Source organism: Pelobates fuscus, chromosome 4, assembly GCF_036172605.1.
Source record: "Pelobates fuscus isolate aPelFus1 chromosome 4, aPelFus1.pri, whole genome shotgun sequence".
NCBI lineage: Eukaryota > Metazoa > Chordata > Amphibia > Anura > Pelobatidae > Pelobates > Pelobates fuscus.
In genome coordinates this window covers 255,736,293-255,753,664 of record NC_086320.1, presented here as the reverse complement: position 1 = coordinate 255,753,664, position 17,372 = coordinate 255,736,293, and the positions used below count along the sequence as shown (strand labels likewise).

Below are 17,372 nucleotides of genomic sequence, written 5' to 3'. Positions count from 1 at the left end.
CTGTCTGTCCATTTATTCCCCCCACCCTGCCTGTCCATTTATTCCCCCCTCCCTGTCCATTTATCCCCCCCCTGTCCATTTATTTCCCCCCCTCCCTGTCCATTTATTTCTCCCCCCTCCCTGTCCATTTATTTCTCCCCCCCCTCTTCATTGATTTCTCCTCCTCCCCTCCCTCTCCATTTATTTCTCCTCCCCCCCCCTCTCCATTTATTTCTCCCCCCCTCCCTCTTCATTGATTTCTCCTCCTCCCCTCCCTCTCCATTTATTTATCTCCCCCCCCCTCTCTATTTATTCCCCCCACCCTCCCCTACCTCTATAGTAGCGTGGCCGAGCTCTGTATCATGGTCCGCGGGTACAGGGAGCTTTTGTTTCCTGTACCCGGCGGACTGACAGGAAGTGAACACCAGTGTTCACTTCCTGTTAGTCCGTCCGAGTACAGGAGACAGATGCTCCCTGTACCGGCGGACTATACTGCGCTCGGTCACGCTACAGAGAGGGAGTGACAGGAGGGAGCGCTGAGCGCTTCCCTCCTGTCAGCCCCCTCCCTCTCCTCATGCTGTGCCCGGGCGGTGCGCCCTCATGGACGCACCAGCCCGGGCAAAGCTGCAGCCGCCTGAGGCTCTCTACAGAGCGCTCGGGCGGCTGCAGCATTAGGGGGGCCGGCGCTCCTGGCGGCGCCCCTTCCCAAGGGGCGCCCTAGGCGGCTGCCTAGTCCGCCTTACAGGTAGCGCCGGCCCTGCCTGCAACTTTCCAAAACCCCATAAATCCTGTACATGAGAACAATCATAAAGCAGGGGCATAGCTAGCTTACAGAAACACATGTGGCTTGAGCTCAAAGCAAAATTTGATGACCTCTACACAGTGGCGTACATACCGGGGTCGCAGGGGTCGCGGCTGAACCGCACTGATGCCGGAGCCGGAATATGACGTCATATTCCTGCTTCGGCATCAGTAAGCAGCGCGAGGGAGCTGGGCAGAGAGCGCTCCCTTGCGCGCGCCCCAAAAAGCCCGGCCGGCCGCGCAGCAGCCCCACTGGACCCCAGGAACAGCAGGACCCCACTGGACCCCAGGGACAGCAGGAATCCCCACAGCACTCCCAAATGTAGGGAGGCTGGGGGATTAAATAAAATAAAATAAAAATATGTGAATGTGTATGTGTGTTGGTGTGTGTGTGTGTTACTGTGTGTGTCTGTTAATGAGTGTGTTAGTTTGTGTGTGTTAGTTTGTGTGTGTCTGCTAGTGAGCATCAGAAAGTGTGTTAGTGAGTGTTACTGTGTGTGTGTCACTGTTTGTGTGTCTGCTAGTGAGTGTCAGTGTGTGTTATTGTGTGTGTGTCTGTTACTGAGTGTGTTAGTGTTGGTCTGTTAGTGTTGGTCTGTTAGTGTGTGTGTGTGTTTGTCACTGAGTGTGTGTCTGTTAGCTAGTGTGTATGCGTCTTTTCGTGAGAGTGTGTGTGTGTAGTTAAAACCCCTTCAGCACTTACCCTTTTCCAGCGCCGGGCTCCCTTGGCGCTGGGGATCTCTCCGCCCCGATTCGCCTCTCAGCTCCGAATGCGCATGCGCACATTCAAACCGCCCATAGGAAAGCATTACTCAATGCTTTCCTATGGACATCCAGCGGAATCGCGGAAGCGCCTCTAGCGGCTGTCAGTGAGACAGCTACTAGAGGCTGGATTAACCCTCAGTGGAACATAGCAGTTTCTCTGAAATTGCTATGTTTTCAGCTGCAGGGTTAAAACTAGAGGGACCTGGCACCCAGACCACTTCATTGAGCTGAAGTGTATCTGCATGCACTGACGGCACACCGGGGTCGCAAGGGTTGCAGCCCTGCGACCAGGGGCCCGCCGCCATGTGTAGCAGCACTGGCCCGCAGGGGGGGGGGGGGCACAGATCAATTTTCGCACCAGGGCCCCATGGATCTTGTGTACGCCACTGCCTCTACACTAACAGAGAAGTGGAGATATGTAATACCGTACCATACCGCTACCTTTCTATGTTATGTCCCCTCCTCTGTACCTATGCATAATGCTTTGCTGATGATTTCCAGAATCTCAATGAAAGCATTGCTAGAGTAATGGAGTCAAGCTGCACAGCCAGGTATTCAATGTGACCCTGTCACTCTACCTACCAAATACAAGGCTTTGCTCGGAACAGAACTTTGCTAAATAGCAAAGTTCTGTCCCGAGCAAACCCTCCTGATCACCAGAAGGGCAACCACCTCTCCCTTTGTAGTCTTGCGACGCATTAGATAGTGAGCTTTCTTTTTAAATCAGGTGGCTAATTTGAGAAGCAGATGCCTGGTGTAAAATTAATAACAACAAAAAATACTAATAGTTTTCTCCACTAACTGAATTGTCAGCTCTTAAACCCACCCCTGCCATCCCCGCCAACAACGCCTATGGCATAACGTAATGAATGCAAACAGAATCCACGTTAAGAAAGGCGATTTTACAGATATTTCTAAATCAAAGGATGCTAAAGAATTTTATGTTCAGATTTGGTACTGGGCTTTACTAACAAGGCTTGCAGCTGAGCAATTGATTGCTATCCAGTGAATAAGAGATACTGTCAAGTGATGATATCTATCGACTGTTTAAATCTTCACAGCTGCCAGTAGTTCAATACAGTTTATATTTGTTGCATGTCTCACCAAGACCCAATTCAGTTTAGCTTCAATGGGTGAATGATTTGCAGAATTTCTTGAGGGTAAAAAAAAATTATAAAAAAAATAAGTAATTTAATTAAAAGCAGACTTTGTATATATTTTATTGCATTTGTTTTGTTTTTTCATGGGTGCAGTAATTTTAATGCTGCAAATTGTTGTATCTAAATAGCTTTTCCCTTTCAACATCTCTTTCCCCCCAATCATATGTTCCTTTCACAATAAAAGGCATCATGTGAAACCTAGTCCCCTAAAATCAGTACCAAGGATTATTACTCATAACACTGTGGACATTTATAGAACACAGTATAAAAACAGGGTAAGGTTAGCGCTAATAATATAATGAACAGGCAGCGACCTTTTAGAGGGTAACCCTCTAACCCTCTATATAAAAGATACACAGTAAAGAGAGAGAAAGGTTGTGCAACCTTTCTCTCTCTTTACTATTTATAGAACACACATTACATTCCCAACATCCTAGGCCAACCTCAATGTGCAGACTGCTTACACATGTATGTCACTGCATATTTAATCTGTATACAATGTTTATATTAGGGCCTGTATTATGCTTAAAGTAGGTAGGAAATAGCTGGTGATTGGGTTTGTGAATTTAACTAAGTTGGTGGCTAAATATAGGTTGTTAGGTGTGACAGGTAGTATTTGTTTGTTACTAAATGGTATATAGCCTGATTTAGAACGTATGTACTGAGACTAAACAGGTTTTTGAAAAAAAGCTTATTTTATATGATAATATTAATATTCTGAAATGTGTACATCGTTTAAGGTCTAATAGCAGAGAATTTCCTTGATCCCCGGGTTTACGTGACAGATTGTCAGAGACATAGTCTAAAATCTGGAAGGAACTACATCATGCTCTGTAATAGAGTATTATTACTATTATTATTTTTGAAAATTAATTTGTTATAGTTAATGTCCATGTTTAAATTGCACTAACTCATAAGGGTTCTCATTGCATCCTACCAAGTTTGGGTTTCTAAGTACCATTTGGTAATCGCAAGTGACAACTCACTATATCAAAAGGTCTTGTTGGCTTCTAGAGGGTTAATATTTTGATGGTTTTCGGAGTCAAATCCCTAGTATTTTGCTTCCCTATAAATGTTCAAGCTTATACCGCAGGCAGTAATCCGTGGCATCCTTTTAAAATTGTGACATAATAAAATGTTGCGGCCAATAGGCATTCTGAAGCCACAAACTATTTGCAGCCTAAGCCAGGAGCTGAGAAATACCAAGCTCTGTATTTATAGGATTCTTTTCTTCCCAGAGGAAACTCAAATACAACTGTTGAAGTAGGTGTACAAAGTTAGACTATTGGCCCTTTAAAGTTAGAGATGACTAATGTTGCTGTTGCAATTCTAAAGAAGACTTCACCCCCATCAAGGTTCCCACCCTAAAAGTAGCTGTTAAATCCAAGTTAGTGTCTATAAACATCTGGTGGGTGTGCACATAACCTTTTTCAAAATACTGGGAACCACTGCTTACATGCAGGGCCAAAGCATGCGGTCATATGTATTGATTGTTATTGCAGATATAAGATAAAATCAAAACATTTTGTAATGTTACGGTGAGGGATAAAGTGCTATTACATAGGAATATTTGCTAAGTAACACATAATGAAACAGTGACGGTGTTTCTGCATAATAAGTAATTGTGCCAGGAAGCTATTTTTGTAATAAATTATAAAATTCGCCAATGAAAGGTGGTGGTCTTTGGGTGCCTGGTAGAGCCATAGCTTTTCTAAAACACTACCCATAGACTATTACAATCATAACCACTACAGTGAACTGAGGTGTTTATGCTGTTTAGAGTTACCCTTTAGAAGAGGAATAGTTACGAGTGGCAGATGGGGGTTGCTACCACCACCACAGGCATCAGAGACAAATGTTTGCTGGGCCCAGAGAGCTTGCAGTCTGCTCCTCCCAGGTGCATACCCTGGAGTGGTATACCATGGCAAGGCTCTGATTCTTCATTGAGAGAGCACAGCACTACATATCTTCTGAACACACCACAGATGCAGAACTCATAATAATTGCACTAAACACCAGGGATCAACTTTCCCACCTCCCTGATCAAGGTAAGCAAGGTAACTTTATTCTCTCTTTTTTTTTATTTATTTATAAATATTTTTAACATGTAGCCCCACATACATCTACAGCTCCAATCCCCCCCCCCCTACATTTGCACCTGGTCCCCCACCCGACAGCCGCTTTTTTCCACTAAAGACATAATTTCACTCTTACACAGTACAGAACCTACCCCTCTACATACACACACAAACAATAGCATCTACTCTCCTACACTATAGCCCCAATCCCAACACTGACACACAAACTTAAGCCTCTATTTCCCCCCCAACAATAACACTACAACCCCTACCTCTACAAACAGAGTGCAGCACCCACACTACACCACAACCCCATCAACATACACTCCCACAAGCCCACAAGCAGTGCCCCGACATGCAACACCACAAGCAGCATCCACAGAATACTACAAGTAGCCTCTCCTCCCCAAGCAATACCATAAACAGCATTCCCAAAAACATGCAGTAAAACAAGTACACTAAAACCACACAATACCACAAACAGTATTCCCTACAAACAGCATTCCCATAAACATGTAATAACACAAGCAGACTAAAACCATGCAATACCATAAGCAGCATTCCCACAAATATGCAACACCACACACTATACCAGAACCCCACACACGCGCAGTGTACTCCCACATATGTATCCCCTAAGTACTCTCCCCCCACATTCAACTTAACACACAGTGTCCCTACATATATACAACATGAAAACTAACATCCCCACAAACACTCCCCAGAGGCATTGGAGTAAATTAAACACATGGAGTGGGTTGGGGGGAGGAAATGAGACACATGGTAGGGACTAGGAGGGGGAAATTAGACAAATGAAAGGGCTTTGGGGAAGGAAATGAGACACATGGATGGGGCTTTGGTGGGAGGAATGAGACACATGTGGAGCTTTGGAGAGATCAAATGAGACATGGATGGGGCTTAGGTGGGAGGAAATGAGACACATGGATGGGGCTTTGGTGGGAAATGAGACACATGGAGGGGCTGGGGGGATGAGACACATGGAGGGGCTATGGAGATAAGACACATGGAGGTGCTTTTGGGGGAGGAAATTAGACACATGGAGGGGCTGGGGAGGACATAAAACACATGGAGGGGCTTTGAGGGGAGTACATTAGAAACATGGATGGGGCTTTTGTGTGAAATTAGACACATGTAAGGGCTGGGTGGGAATAACACACATGGAGGGGCTGGGGGAAGGGAATGAGACACATTGAGGGGCTGGGAGGGATGAGACACATTGGAGGTGCCCAGGGCAATTTGTGCATAAGGGCCCTGGGGTTTTTAGTAATGCCTCTGAGATACCAGTTCTTATGTAGTCATGGACTGACCCTTTAGCTTGACTTTTTGATGTAGGGTTTAGTCAGCTGTATGTTAGTTGAGCAAAATTGGTGAAGAGTATGCCCTCATCTCTGCAGGCAGTGTTAAAGGGACACTGCACTGCCCAAACCAAAAAAAAAAAAAAAAAATTAAATCACTATTTAGTAGCAATACCACACATTAAATTAGGCTTTGTTTTCATTGAGGTTGTATCTAAAATCAGCTTGCAAAACCTTCAGTTTGCTGCCTTTGCAACCCCACCACTTCTAACCTAGCCCAGACTTCTAACCTAGCCCAGATTTCCCAATTCAGCTCAATGACAAGTCTTTGCAAGGCAGGTGCTCTGGACAATTGCCCTCTTTAGTTTTAATGTGCTAACCAAATCATGAAGTAACAGAACCATTGTCAGCTTGTGGGGGTGTAACCGGGTTACTCTATATAAGTGGCAATTTATTTAGAATTATGCACTTTTTGCAAAATATAAAACAGAGGACACACTATTCACACAAAGTTTTTCAGCAACCTAAAGTGCTTTAGGGTTCTGGAGTGTCCATTTAAGTATAGATTTGATTTATGTAGATAGGCTAGGTTTAATTTACCCATCAACGTATCTGTGACATCCAACGTCTTTATTCACTAACCACATAGGAATAGTGAACTGAAAATGTAATTGCAAAATTTAGGCAAAAAGTAAACTGGAAAAACTCTCCAACTCATCAATACTCACGTGATACCCAGCTTTTTTTGCTGTCTAAAATTCACTTAAATTCAGAGTTTAATTAATAAGCCCTTTTTGTGTGCAAGTGATTCTCTTGTTCTCTTTGGCAGAGGATTCTCAGTTTGACTATCACATTTAGAAAGTCACTTCTGCTCACTGACAAGGCCCAATAATACTGAGACGTATATATGGGATTTGCTGTATCTCTTCTTACAGAACATGCCTTAAATGGCTGAGGCAGATGTTTTAGTAGACCCGTGCTCGGGCATATTACTACTATGCAGATTGCATATGTTAAATGGACACTATAGTCACCAGAACTACAGCTTGTTGTATTTGTTCTGGAGAGTATAATCAGTCCCGTTGGGCTTTTTGCAGCCAGCACTGTTTTTTTCAGAGAAAAGGCAGTGTTTACATTACAGCCTAGGGATACTTCCACTGGCCACTCCTCAGATGGCTATTAGACGTGCTTCCTGGGGCACTATGCAGAACTGCCATTCAGTGTCTCCACTCTCTGCATGGAGACACTGAACTTTCCTCATAGAGATGCGTTGATTCAGATGCTCAAGAGGAGATGCTAATTGACCATGGCTGTGTTTGGCTTGTGCTGGCTTTGCCCCTGATCTGACTCAGTGACAAGCTAAGCCAATCCAATGCATACCTATGTGATTGGCTCAGATCGTCACTTCTGATGATGTCAGCCAAGGAGGCAGATCAGGGGCTGATCCAGTAGTAGCAAGCTGGAATAAAGGTAATATTTTACTATATTTATGGGGATAAGGGGGATGGGGTGGTGGAGGGGGGGGAGGGGAGGTGGAGGGGCAGAGAGGCTAGATGGTGTTTTTAACACTATGGTCAGGAATACATGTTTGTATTGCTGACCCTATAGTGTTCCATTTAACTAATAAAGACTGTGCCCATTGTCGAGTATTGCTGCCTGAATGAGATTGTGAGAGATAAAACAGCAATTGTAGCCTACGGTAATAATGAAGGGAATGGGATAGATACCACTTTGCTTTTAAATTTGCTGTGACCTTAGCACAGTCCCAAATATGAAACAACTGTTCTCTATCTCTTGATTTAGGTCTGAGGTTTTCAGTGAATATCCACAGTGATATTCCTTATGGTCTAAACACATGTATTATAACCTCTCAGGTTCAGATGGCCCCAGTCTGGGTTTTATGAATAGACTCCAGAGAGTTTTCAGACAGAATGAATTTACAAAATCCCCTGAGGGATGTTTTTTGACTGCAGACTTCCAGCTGGACAGCAATGTGCTAACTGAACAACCAATGACCCCAAAGAGCGAGTTATATCTCTTAATAAAACATGGAGACATGTTACAAGTTACTTGTGATCTAAATAAGTTGTCATCTCACCACAAAGTGGTTTGTTGGTTTTGTTTTGCGTTTTTTTTTTTTATTTAAATAAGGAACATTTCTGCAGAAAATGGCAAGTTTCTATTACCGGATCAAAGAGCTTCATATTGTGAAATACTATATTATTATATAGTATGATATTATAATGCATTTTGAGGTTCTTCAGTACTTTACAAGGGCCTGGACAACACACAAGTGGATGATGCTAGTATCAAAACTAATAACATTCACAAGGTATACATTTCAAAACTTGGTTAAAATTAATTAAAAGAATATACAACTAGAAAAGCTACAATTTCTGGGGAAATTGTGTGGTGTTCTTGCCTCCACCAGTAGTCGGAGTAACTGGGTGGAGTGGCTTGAGTAACTGTTGAGTGGTTGGAGTGGCTGTAGTAACTGTGGAAAGGTTGGACTGGGAAGAGTAACTGTGTGGAGAGTTTGGAGTGAGTAAAGATAGTAAACATTACACTAACCAATTGATTGATCAAATTTAAAAAGTGCACATGGCAAGCTGTCAGGGACCAGGAACCAGACAGAAACAGAACTAGATGCAAAAACACCTTTATTAATAAATAACAAATAAATAACCAAAAAGCAAAGTCCAGGAATCAAGCAGAGGTCAGTCACCAGAGCGGGTAGTCGGACAAGCCAGGATCGTGCAGCGGAGTCAGGAACCAGGAACAAGGAGACTTCTGGGGAACAGGAAACCACGCAATGACAAGGAGGTTCTGGGATTTGCTGCTTAAATAGGCTGAACTGATTAGCAGCAGGGTTGATTACTACTCGCAGGTGAGTAACCGTGGCAACATGCTGAAGGAGCTGATAGTAATTGCAGCTTAAAACTCAGTCACTGAAACAGAAAGGGTTGCTGTTTAAAACAGCAAAGAAACCCTGACACAAGCTTGATAGAGTGAGAAATGCATTTCAACTTTTATTTATTTATATAGCACATTTAATTGTAACGTTGTTGCCCAAAGTGCTTCACAGTTACATTAAAACATACATTTATAAAAACATTAGCAGGTGTACAAAAGGCCCTGTCTATGACATCACTTGCTGCTCCAGCCTGGCACAAGTCAGAGTATTTTGGCGGTTGCCATCTTCAAACGGTCATATTTTAAAAACTATACATCCTACAGCGAAGAGCTTTATATTGTGAGAATCAAAAGACCCATACCTACAGTTTAGAAATCATGTCCTGATTTTTCGGCTTTTGCCAGCTCCCACTCTAGTTTTTAACATTTTGCCATTCATTCCTATGGGACCAATTTCGCCACAAGAACGACGATATTCCGTGAACCATTCGGCAAAACGTTCCACAAAGTAATAGCAATCCGATCGGGAACAATCTGCACGTTTTGGTATATTTTTGTCTATGTAGTGTAAAAACTGTGGGAGGAGTTAGGGTGGTAAATTTGGCTATAATAAGAATAATATATATGTGAGATAACATTAAGTGGTCTTGCAATGCAAGAACACTTAATTACAACTAAATTCCCAATGTTGCATTTACTTATGCATGGTAATTTTGATTTAATAAACGGTGTTAAAATGAACTTAAACCATAAACCTTACAATCTGAAATTCTACAAAAACCTTGATACTATTTACTAAAATGGCTACAATGGGAATTCTGAGCATAGTACTTTCAGTGGTGTATGGAAGTGTGGCCCTGGAAAAACCATGGCAGAAGGGGCGAGTTATGACTGCAAACTGTGGAACCATGTTGCTACTCGCAGCAATAATGCCATCAGTTAAAAATAAAACATATTTGGGCTTTGTGACACGTCAGTACTGGGAGAACATCAGATATCTGGTTTAAAACAAATGATATGGAGTCATAGACTCAAAAGTTAATCATGGGCCTAGTAGATTGTCGCTATCACTTTTTCTCTAGCACCTGTCATTTGGAGGGCAATAATTATAGTTTAGGCTTAGGATTCCACAAGCCCCAATGCTTAAAGGAACACTTTAGTGTTAGAATACAAAACTGTACTAAAGTGTTCCTCTGCCCCACACCTCCATGAGCCCCTCCTGGCAAATAAAGGGTTAAAAACCCTTTTTATACTAAACTTATCCTAGTCTCAAGGTCCCTTGGAACTTGCCCTATCTCCTCCTCCGACAACAGCGCTGTGGGGGAACCTAATGCACCTGTAGTTTGTGCCGCACGTGCAATAGGCCTTCCCCATAGGAAAGCATTGATTTAATGTGTTACATTCTATACTGGTTTGTCCTTTTGTCACAGCTTGATTGTAAATCCAGAAAAAAGGCAATTTATTTTCTTTGCTTGGCAGACTTTTAATGAAGTATCTAACATTTGTGGCAATGTATCAGTCACCCTGTGCCCTTTATCAAGCATTGTGCACCTGGTCTTCTTCAATTATTGTCTACATGTGATATTGGAGATGTGGCCACCTCCATAGCTTGCAGTTACCTTTTTCAAAAAATATTTTTAAACAAAAATGATTTTTTTTATGAATGTTGGCCATATGGCACTTCAGCTCATCCACATTTTGTTATATATATATATATAAAAAAAAAAAGATTTTGGAAAATAAGGATGTGAAAATTAACCAATCCGTGTACTGCAAAAAAAATAATAATAATGAATATATATATATATATATATATATATATATATATATATATAAAATATTAATATGTACATATTTAGCACTTTTATTACTATTTGCTTCAGAGATCAAGGGAGAAAAAGTTACGAAAACAGGATATAGGGGAAAAGAGGAGCAAAACAATCTACATTTATATGTTTTATATAATAATAATAATAATAATAATAATAATAATAATAATGTTTTTTTTTTTTATTCCAAAAAAAGATTGAGGAAGAGTAGGTGTAGGGATCAAGTCCACCATCAGCAGTAATGCCACATGCTATTGGAGTTTAAACACCGCTTCCTCAAACATGACAACTGCTGTCACCTCCTTCACCACCACCACCGTTTGTAATATTCGGCCTCAGGATAGTGGGATTAGCAGCAAGTCTGTTAAATTCAATTCAATGTTTCTCAGCCTTTTCATGCTGCACATCTGCTGCCATTTCCACTGGCACTGAAGCTAGTTCTAGCACAGCTAGTTCAAGCAGGTGTTTTCTCCTTCTAGCACAGCTAGGTTAGCTTCTGTGTTTTATGGTGCTCTGAGCAAAGGACTGGTGAAATGAGTGGACTTGTTGCCATTTCCTGTTTTACTTCCTATGTATGGGAGGCCCCCTCCCAAGAAGCAAATAAGGGAGAACTTTACTGAAGAGGTTAAGAGAGTAGCCAAGTAGTGTCCCCAATCTCTGGTATGTTTAAATCTATCCATGGGAATATCGACTAAAGAGTAATTAGAAGAGGAGAGCATGGAGAACAGAGGCAGCAGTCTACTATTTTCTGTAACTACTGTGCACTCGCCACTTTGTCTAAGTCCATCTCTATCTGCAGTAGAATTATTTCATGATACAGTTGGAGCATCATCTCCTACCTGTGCCAGAAGTAGCTCACCCAGTGAGTAACTCACCCTTACCATTAGCATAAGTCAACCAAATGCAAGTGTACAGTCTAGTGTTGTGGGTAGATTTGAATCTTTTTTAAGTTGTTGCATCTTAATCAGCCACAAGACCAAGGGTTGAGGCAAGATTGTGCCAGAGCAAAGCTAAGCATTACTTTGACAGCCTCCCAGAAGAGTGAATTGTAGAGTGCATATTATGCATGGAGGAAGTGGAAAGGTGGAGAGTGAATGGTCATCTCACTGGTGCTGGTCTGAAACAACATGTGCAAAGACAAAAGTCTGTATTTCTGAGGGAAAAAGCAGAAAGAGAAGGTACTAGGGCAGACAGAAGGTCCACTGGTACTGCATTGGATTCTGTTCAACCAACTTTCACCATCTGTATTTCCTCTACTACTACCTTTAGGCCGAGCAAGAGCATGTTAAGTCTAGTGCTACTAGCATAAGCGTGCGCACAGGGTGTGTCTGGGCACACCCTAATCCCCGTGGCACGCCTATGGATTGAGACCGGCAGGGGAGATCTCCCCTGTTGGCTCATGCAGAGCCAGCGCCATTCGAGCGCCAGCTCTGCTCTAAGACTCCATGGGCCGGTGGGGAGATCACCGGCCCACAGCAGCATGGAGGGAGGCAGGAGAGGACCTGGGTAGCTCTAGCCAGCAGCTCCACCGGGTTCCTCTCGTGAGATCTGAGGGTTGCCGCGAGAGTGAACTCTAGCCCAGGAATGGCACATGGCAGCAAAGATACCTCCTACCTACATAAGGTAAGAAGGGAGGAGGGATATTTACTAACCTGCTCCCACCTCCACACAGCACACACATACAGCACCCTCACACATACAGCACACAAACAGCACCCACACACACACACACACAAACAGCACCCTCACAAACACACACACAGCACCCTCACAAACACACACACAGCACCCTCACAAATACACACACACACAGCACCCTCACAAATACACACACACACAGCACCCTCACAAATACACACACACAGCACCCTCACACACACAGCACACACACAGCACCCTCACACACACAGCACCCTCACACACAGCACCCTCACACACACAGCACACAAACAGCACCCTCACAAACACACGACACCCACACACACCATAAAAGCACCCTCAAACACACACACACAGCACCCTCACACACACAGCACACTAACAGCACCCTCACACACACAGCACACTAACAGCACCCTCACACACACAGCACACAAACAGCACCCTCACACACACAGCACACAAACAGCACCCTCACAAACACACGACACCCACACACACCATAAAAGCACCCTCAAACACACACACAGCACCCTCACACACACAGTACACTAACAGCACCCTCACACACACAGTACACTAACAACACCCTCACAAACACACACACACACACACACACACAGCACCCTCACAAATACACACACAGCACCCTCACAAATACACACACAACACCCTCACAAATACACACACACACACAGCACCCTCACAAACACACACACACACACAGCACCCTCACAAATACACACACACAGCACCCTCACAAACACAGCACCCTCACAAACACACAGCACACACACAGCACCCTCACACACACACAGCACACACACAGCACCCTCACAAACACACAGCACACACACAGCACCCTCACACACACACAGCACACAAACAGCACCCTCACACACACAGCACACAAACAGCACCCTCACACACACAGCACACAAACAGCACCCTCACAAACCATAAAAGCACCCTCAAACACACACACACAGCACCCTCACACACACAGTACACTAACAACACCCTCACAAACACATACACACACACACACAACACCCTCACAAATACACACACACAGCACACTAACAGCACCCTCACACACAGCACACTAACAGCACCCTCACACACAGCACACTAACAGCACCCTCACAAACACACATCACACACACAGCACCCTCACACACACAGCACCCTCACACACACAGCACCCTCACACACACAGCACCCTCACACACACAGCACCCTCACACAGCACACTAACAGGACCCAAACAAACACACACACAAACACCCTCACCCACATAGCACACTACCAGCACCCTCACACACAGCATAGGCTGTGCATGCCTATGGCGACTAGTGAGACACAGACAAACTCCCAGTCCACATCTTCCTATGGATGTGTCTGCCAGTCCACTCTTGAACATTGTTATGTTTCATGCCACGGGGATGTCAAAACAGAATTCTCAGAAAATCACCTGGCGATTTTTTATCATGTCCTCTGACCACTGTAAAGCAAGTGAGAACTGTTATAGGGAATGTTCTGAATCCCCAATAGTTACAAATGTTCCCACAATTGATGGAGAAATTGGCTTTCCTCAAGTTCAATCTTTCAACTTAGGTTACCCTGCTCTAGCTGAAATTCAATTGGCAACATACTTATATTCTTGCAGTGCCTGCTACCCCGTAGACACAGTTGGAAAAAGCTGGTCAGACACTGGATTTTTTCCACTCTGAAAGATGGTCACTGCTGCTACAGACTGGAAGAATTGAAACACTTTGTTCTTGTCAAGGTGCAAATGGTGAGTTAGTGGTCAATATCCCACTGATCTTTTTCTTTCATTTTTCGACAATTTTGTAATTTGAACTTAAAATGACTCTCTCACCAATAAAGTAGGGAATTTTTACATACAAACTGCTGTAAATTTAGCAATTTGCCTTGACACTTCTCTTTATTAAATAACCCCAATTTTTAAAAATGAATGGTAACTGTTGGAGAATAATAGGGGTCCAAAAGCTTCCGGACGAGGAGTTAAGCAATTCTTATGATAAAATGCCATCATCACGTGTATCAAATCAAATGTACTGAGCAAGCTGTTGCCACTATCAAGTTCTACAATAAGCATCAACAAAGCAAATCTCACAGCATTTTACTTTCCAAACATTTGTCATAATTCACTTCCTACTGCAGGAGAAACCAACAGGTAGGTTCACCGTTTGTATCAGAAATATACCCATGATTCTTTGTAATACTCAGCTAGAATTATGGAATTGGTAGTACAAAATATGGAATGCTGTTGTTTTCTCTATCTCACAGAAACACAAATTCATCAACCCTGGATAAGGTTTGGCATGATCAGGTAGTAATGTGCAATGTAGAGGACATACCTCTAGCATCCACCTGGATATGTTGGCCACTCCACTGCTTAAATAATTAATCCTTTTTTTTTCCAATCACTATTTAGTAGATATACTCCCAATAAAATCACGCATGCATTTAATTCACCATTGTTTTCATTGGGGTTATATCTAAAATGAGCTTACAAAAAGTGCAGATCTCTTGTCTGCAGCTTTTGGATTCCCTCCCCTTTTCCCCCCTTCACAATCGTAGATGTCCAATCAGAAACATCCCAATGCATCTCAAAGAGAAGTCTTTAAAGACAGATGCTCTTGGCAATGACTGCCGTGAGGTTAGCCCCACTGAGCTAAACCACCAAGAATTATCAAGACTGATTGACAGACCGGAAGGGGGGGGGAAGGGAGGGTTATAAAGGTTAATTTATAAATGTGCAAATTTCTACTAAAATCACCACTTTTTGTAATAAATAAAAAAAAAATAGAAAATATTTCACACATAAGGTATGAGCAAGCTAAAGTGATTTAAGTGTTTGGATTGTTTTGTTTTTATTAATATATTGAGCTAATTCAAACTGTATATGATGATGCACACACATATTTAATCTTCTTGTCATGGCTAAATGGATAAATCCATTCTGAAGAGTGTTGTGCATCTGAGCTACACAACCATGTACTTCACATCACTTTGGCTGTTTATCAAAAGCTTGCCACACACTTCCTGTGTGCATTTAAGCATCTTATCAGTTTTGGTTTAATATGCTGTGCAATGTGAAGTGTATATAATGTTCTGTGATATCAAAGGACACTGCGCCTACTGGTGATAAAAATAAAACACTATTGTATAGCTGTGCAATGCACAACTTACTTAAATCACATATATTGTCAATACCAGTCTCTAGTCTAGATCAAATGCATATAATAATAATAATGATAATAATAATACTAATAATAAAAGTTGATATTTCAGAAAAACACAGTTACCCAAAAAGTTAGACATCTATCATTAAAGTCACCCAGACTCCGAGATAAGTTATAAAGCATCAATCCATGTATAAGAAGATTAAAAAGATGCAGCAGTAAACGGTTTGGCAAATGGATGAATTACCTGTCACAGGCCAATTGGACAAACTAAAGTATTATATCATTGCAAACCATATGGAGTTCAGAATTATTTAAAAATTATTTAAACCCCTCCCCCCCCCACCACATAGTGTTTGGTTGTTTTTAATTATGATGTATAATCACTCTAGAATGGATATCATTAAAAACATTGCAACACTTGATCATAAACTACAAAGATCCGTATACACACGTGTTGATGTGCAATAGGAATTGGCCATAGCAATCTCTATAATATACGGTATTCCACATGGTATATTAAATAAATCTTACTGGAAGCTTGCTTGTGTGATGCTATCCTATATAATACGCAGGATATACAATGCAGCCTTGTGTAGTCATAGGGTAGCAGTGCATAAAAACTATCCAAACGACTGAGGCTAGGAGGGAGGGGGTTGGAGGCTAAACAGAGCAGGCTTAGTTACTTACCATCGTGTATCATCATGGGAATGCTCCAGAACAGAATATCCAAAAAATGAGCCATTGGGACCATGGAATATAATAGGGTGATCCAAATCGATATTATAGCAATAGACCACACTCAATGAAGCCATACTAAGCAGCAGTTTAAAGGGACTCCTCTCGGCTCTGCGTAGTAACCCAGCCATCCTGTGACAGATCCAAAAACTGCTGAGGCTTGTTCAACTTCTCTCTCTGCAGAGATTTTGCTACCAGCAGCACTTGCAAAAGGAGCCAGAAATGTTAATTAGTTAGATCAGTATGTTTCCAAGGGTGAGATATCTTAAGAGGTGTGGCAGGAGGGTGAGCGGTGACCAAATAGTGGAGTAGAGACTTTTTTTCTTTTACAACTCTGAAATCAAGGCACATCCTTTCAGCGAGGGAGTGGATTTTTCAAGAACTCGGTCTCAGTAAAAGTATTACGTATGGGGCCAGAACAAAAGCGCCACCTAGTGTAGAGACTGGTAAGCAGCGCAGTGTAAACATGCATGTGTGGGAGTTAAAGGGGAACCACACTTCTCTGGAATTTACACCATTGAATAAAATATTTGCAATGTTAACCTTTTTTTTCTTGTGTGGAATGAGCCATTTTTTAATTAAAATTAATAGTAAATACTGAGAAAATGACACCACAATTTAGTTCAGGCAAAGCAAAGTAAAGAAGTAAAATAAAAACATTGTTTCATAGCTCCTCTTTTCTCCCTATTTTTTCTCTGCTCATTTCTATGTTCTAATAATGACTGTCGGAGTAAGGATGCAGGCACGCATAACAAATAGGTATGGATATCTACATTTAATTTAACTCGTCACCCCATTTGTTAAATATAGGGATATGCAAAAACAGTACAATAAAGTATCATTTCTTGTTCAAATATTTTGCTATAGCCAGCACAGATCATCATTCAGTTGTCTGAAATATTTTTTTGTAATCTTATCTACT

The 17,372-nt window shown here is 42.3% G+C and overlaps 1 protein-coding gene across 1 annotated transcript in view; it reads right to left on the bottom strand.

Annotated features, from left to right (window-relative positions):
• Nucleotides 1–16,732, bottom strand: part of ITGA9 (integrin subunit alpha 9) — a 496,852-nt gene extending 480,120 nt beyond the window's left edge. The window contains exon 1 of the mRNA XM_063452059.1: nucleotides 16,403–16,732. Coding sequence (XP_063308129.1) covers nucleotides 16,403–16,581 — 179 coding nt within the window. The 5' untranslated portion in view covers nucleotides 16,582–16,732. The remainder of the gene's footprint in view (nucleotides 1–16,402) is intronic.
• Nucleotides 16,733–17,372: the final 640 nt, after the last annotated feature.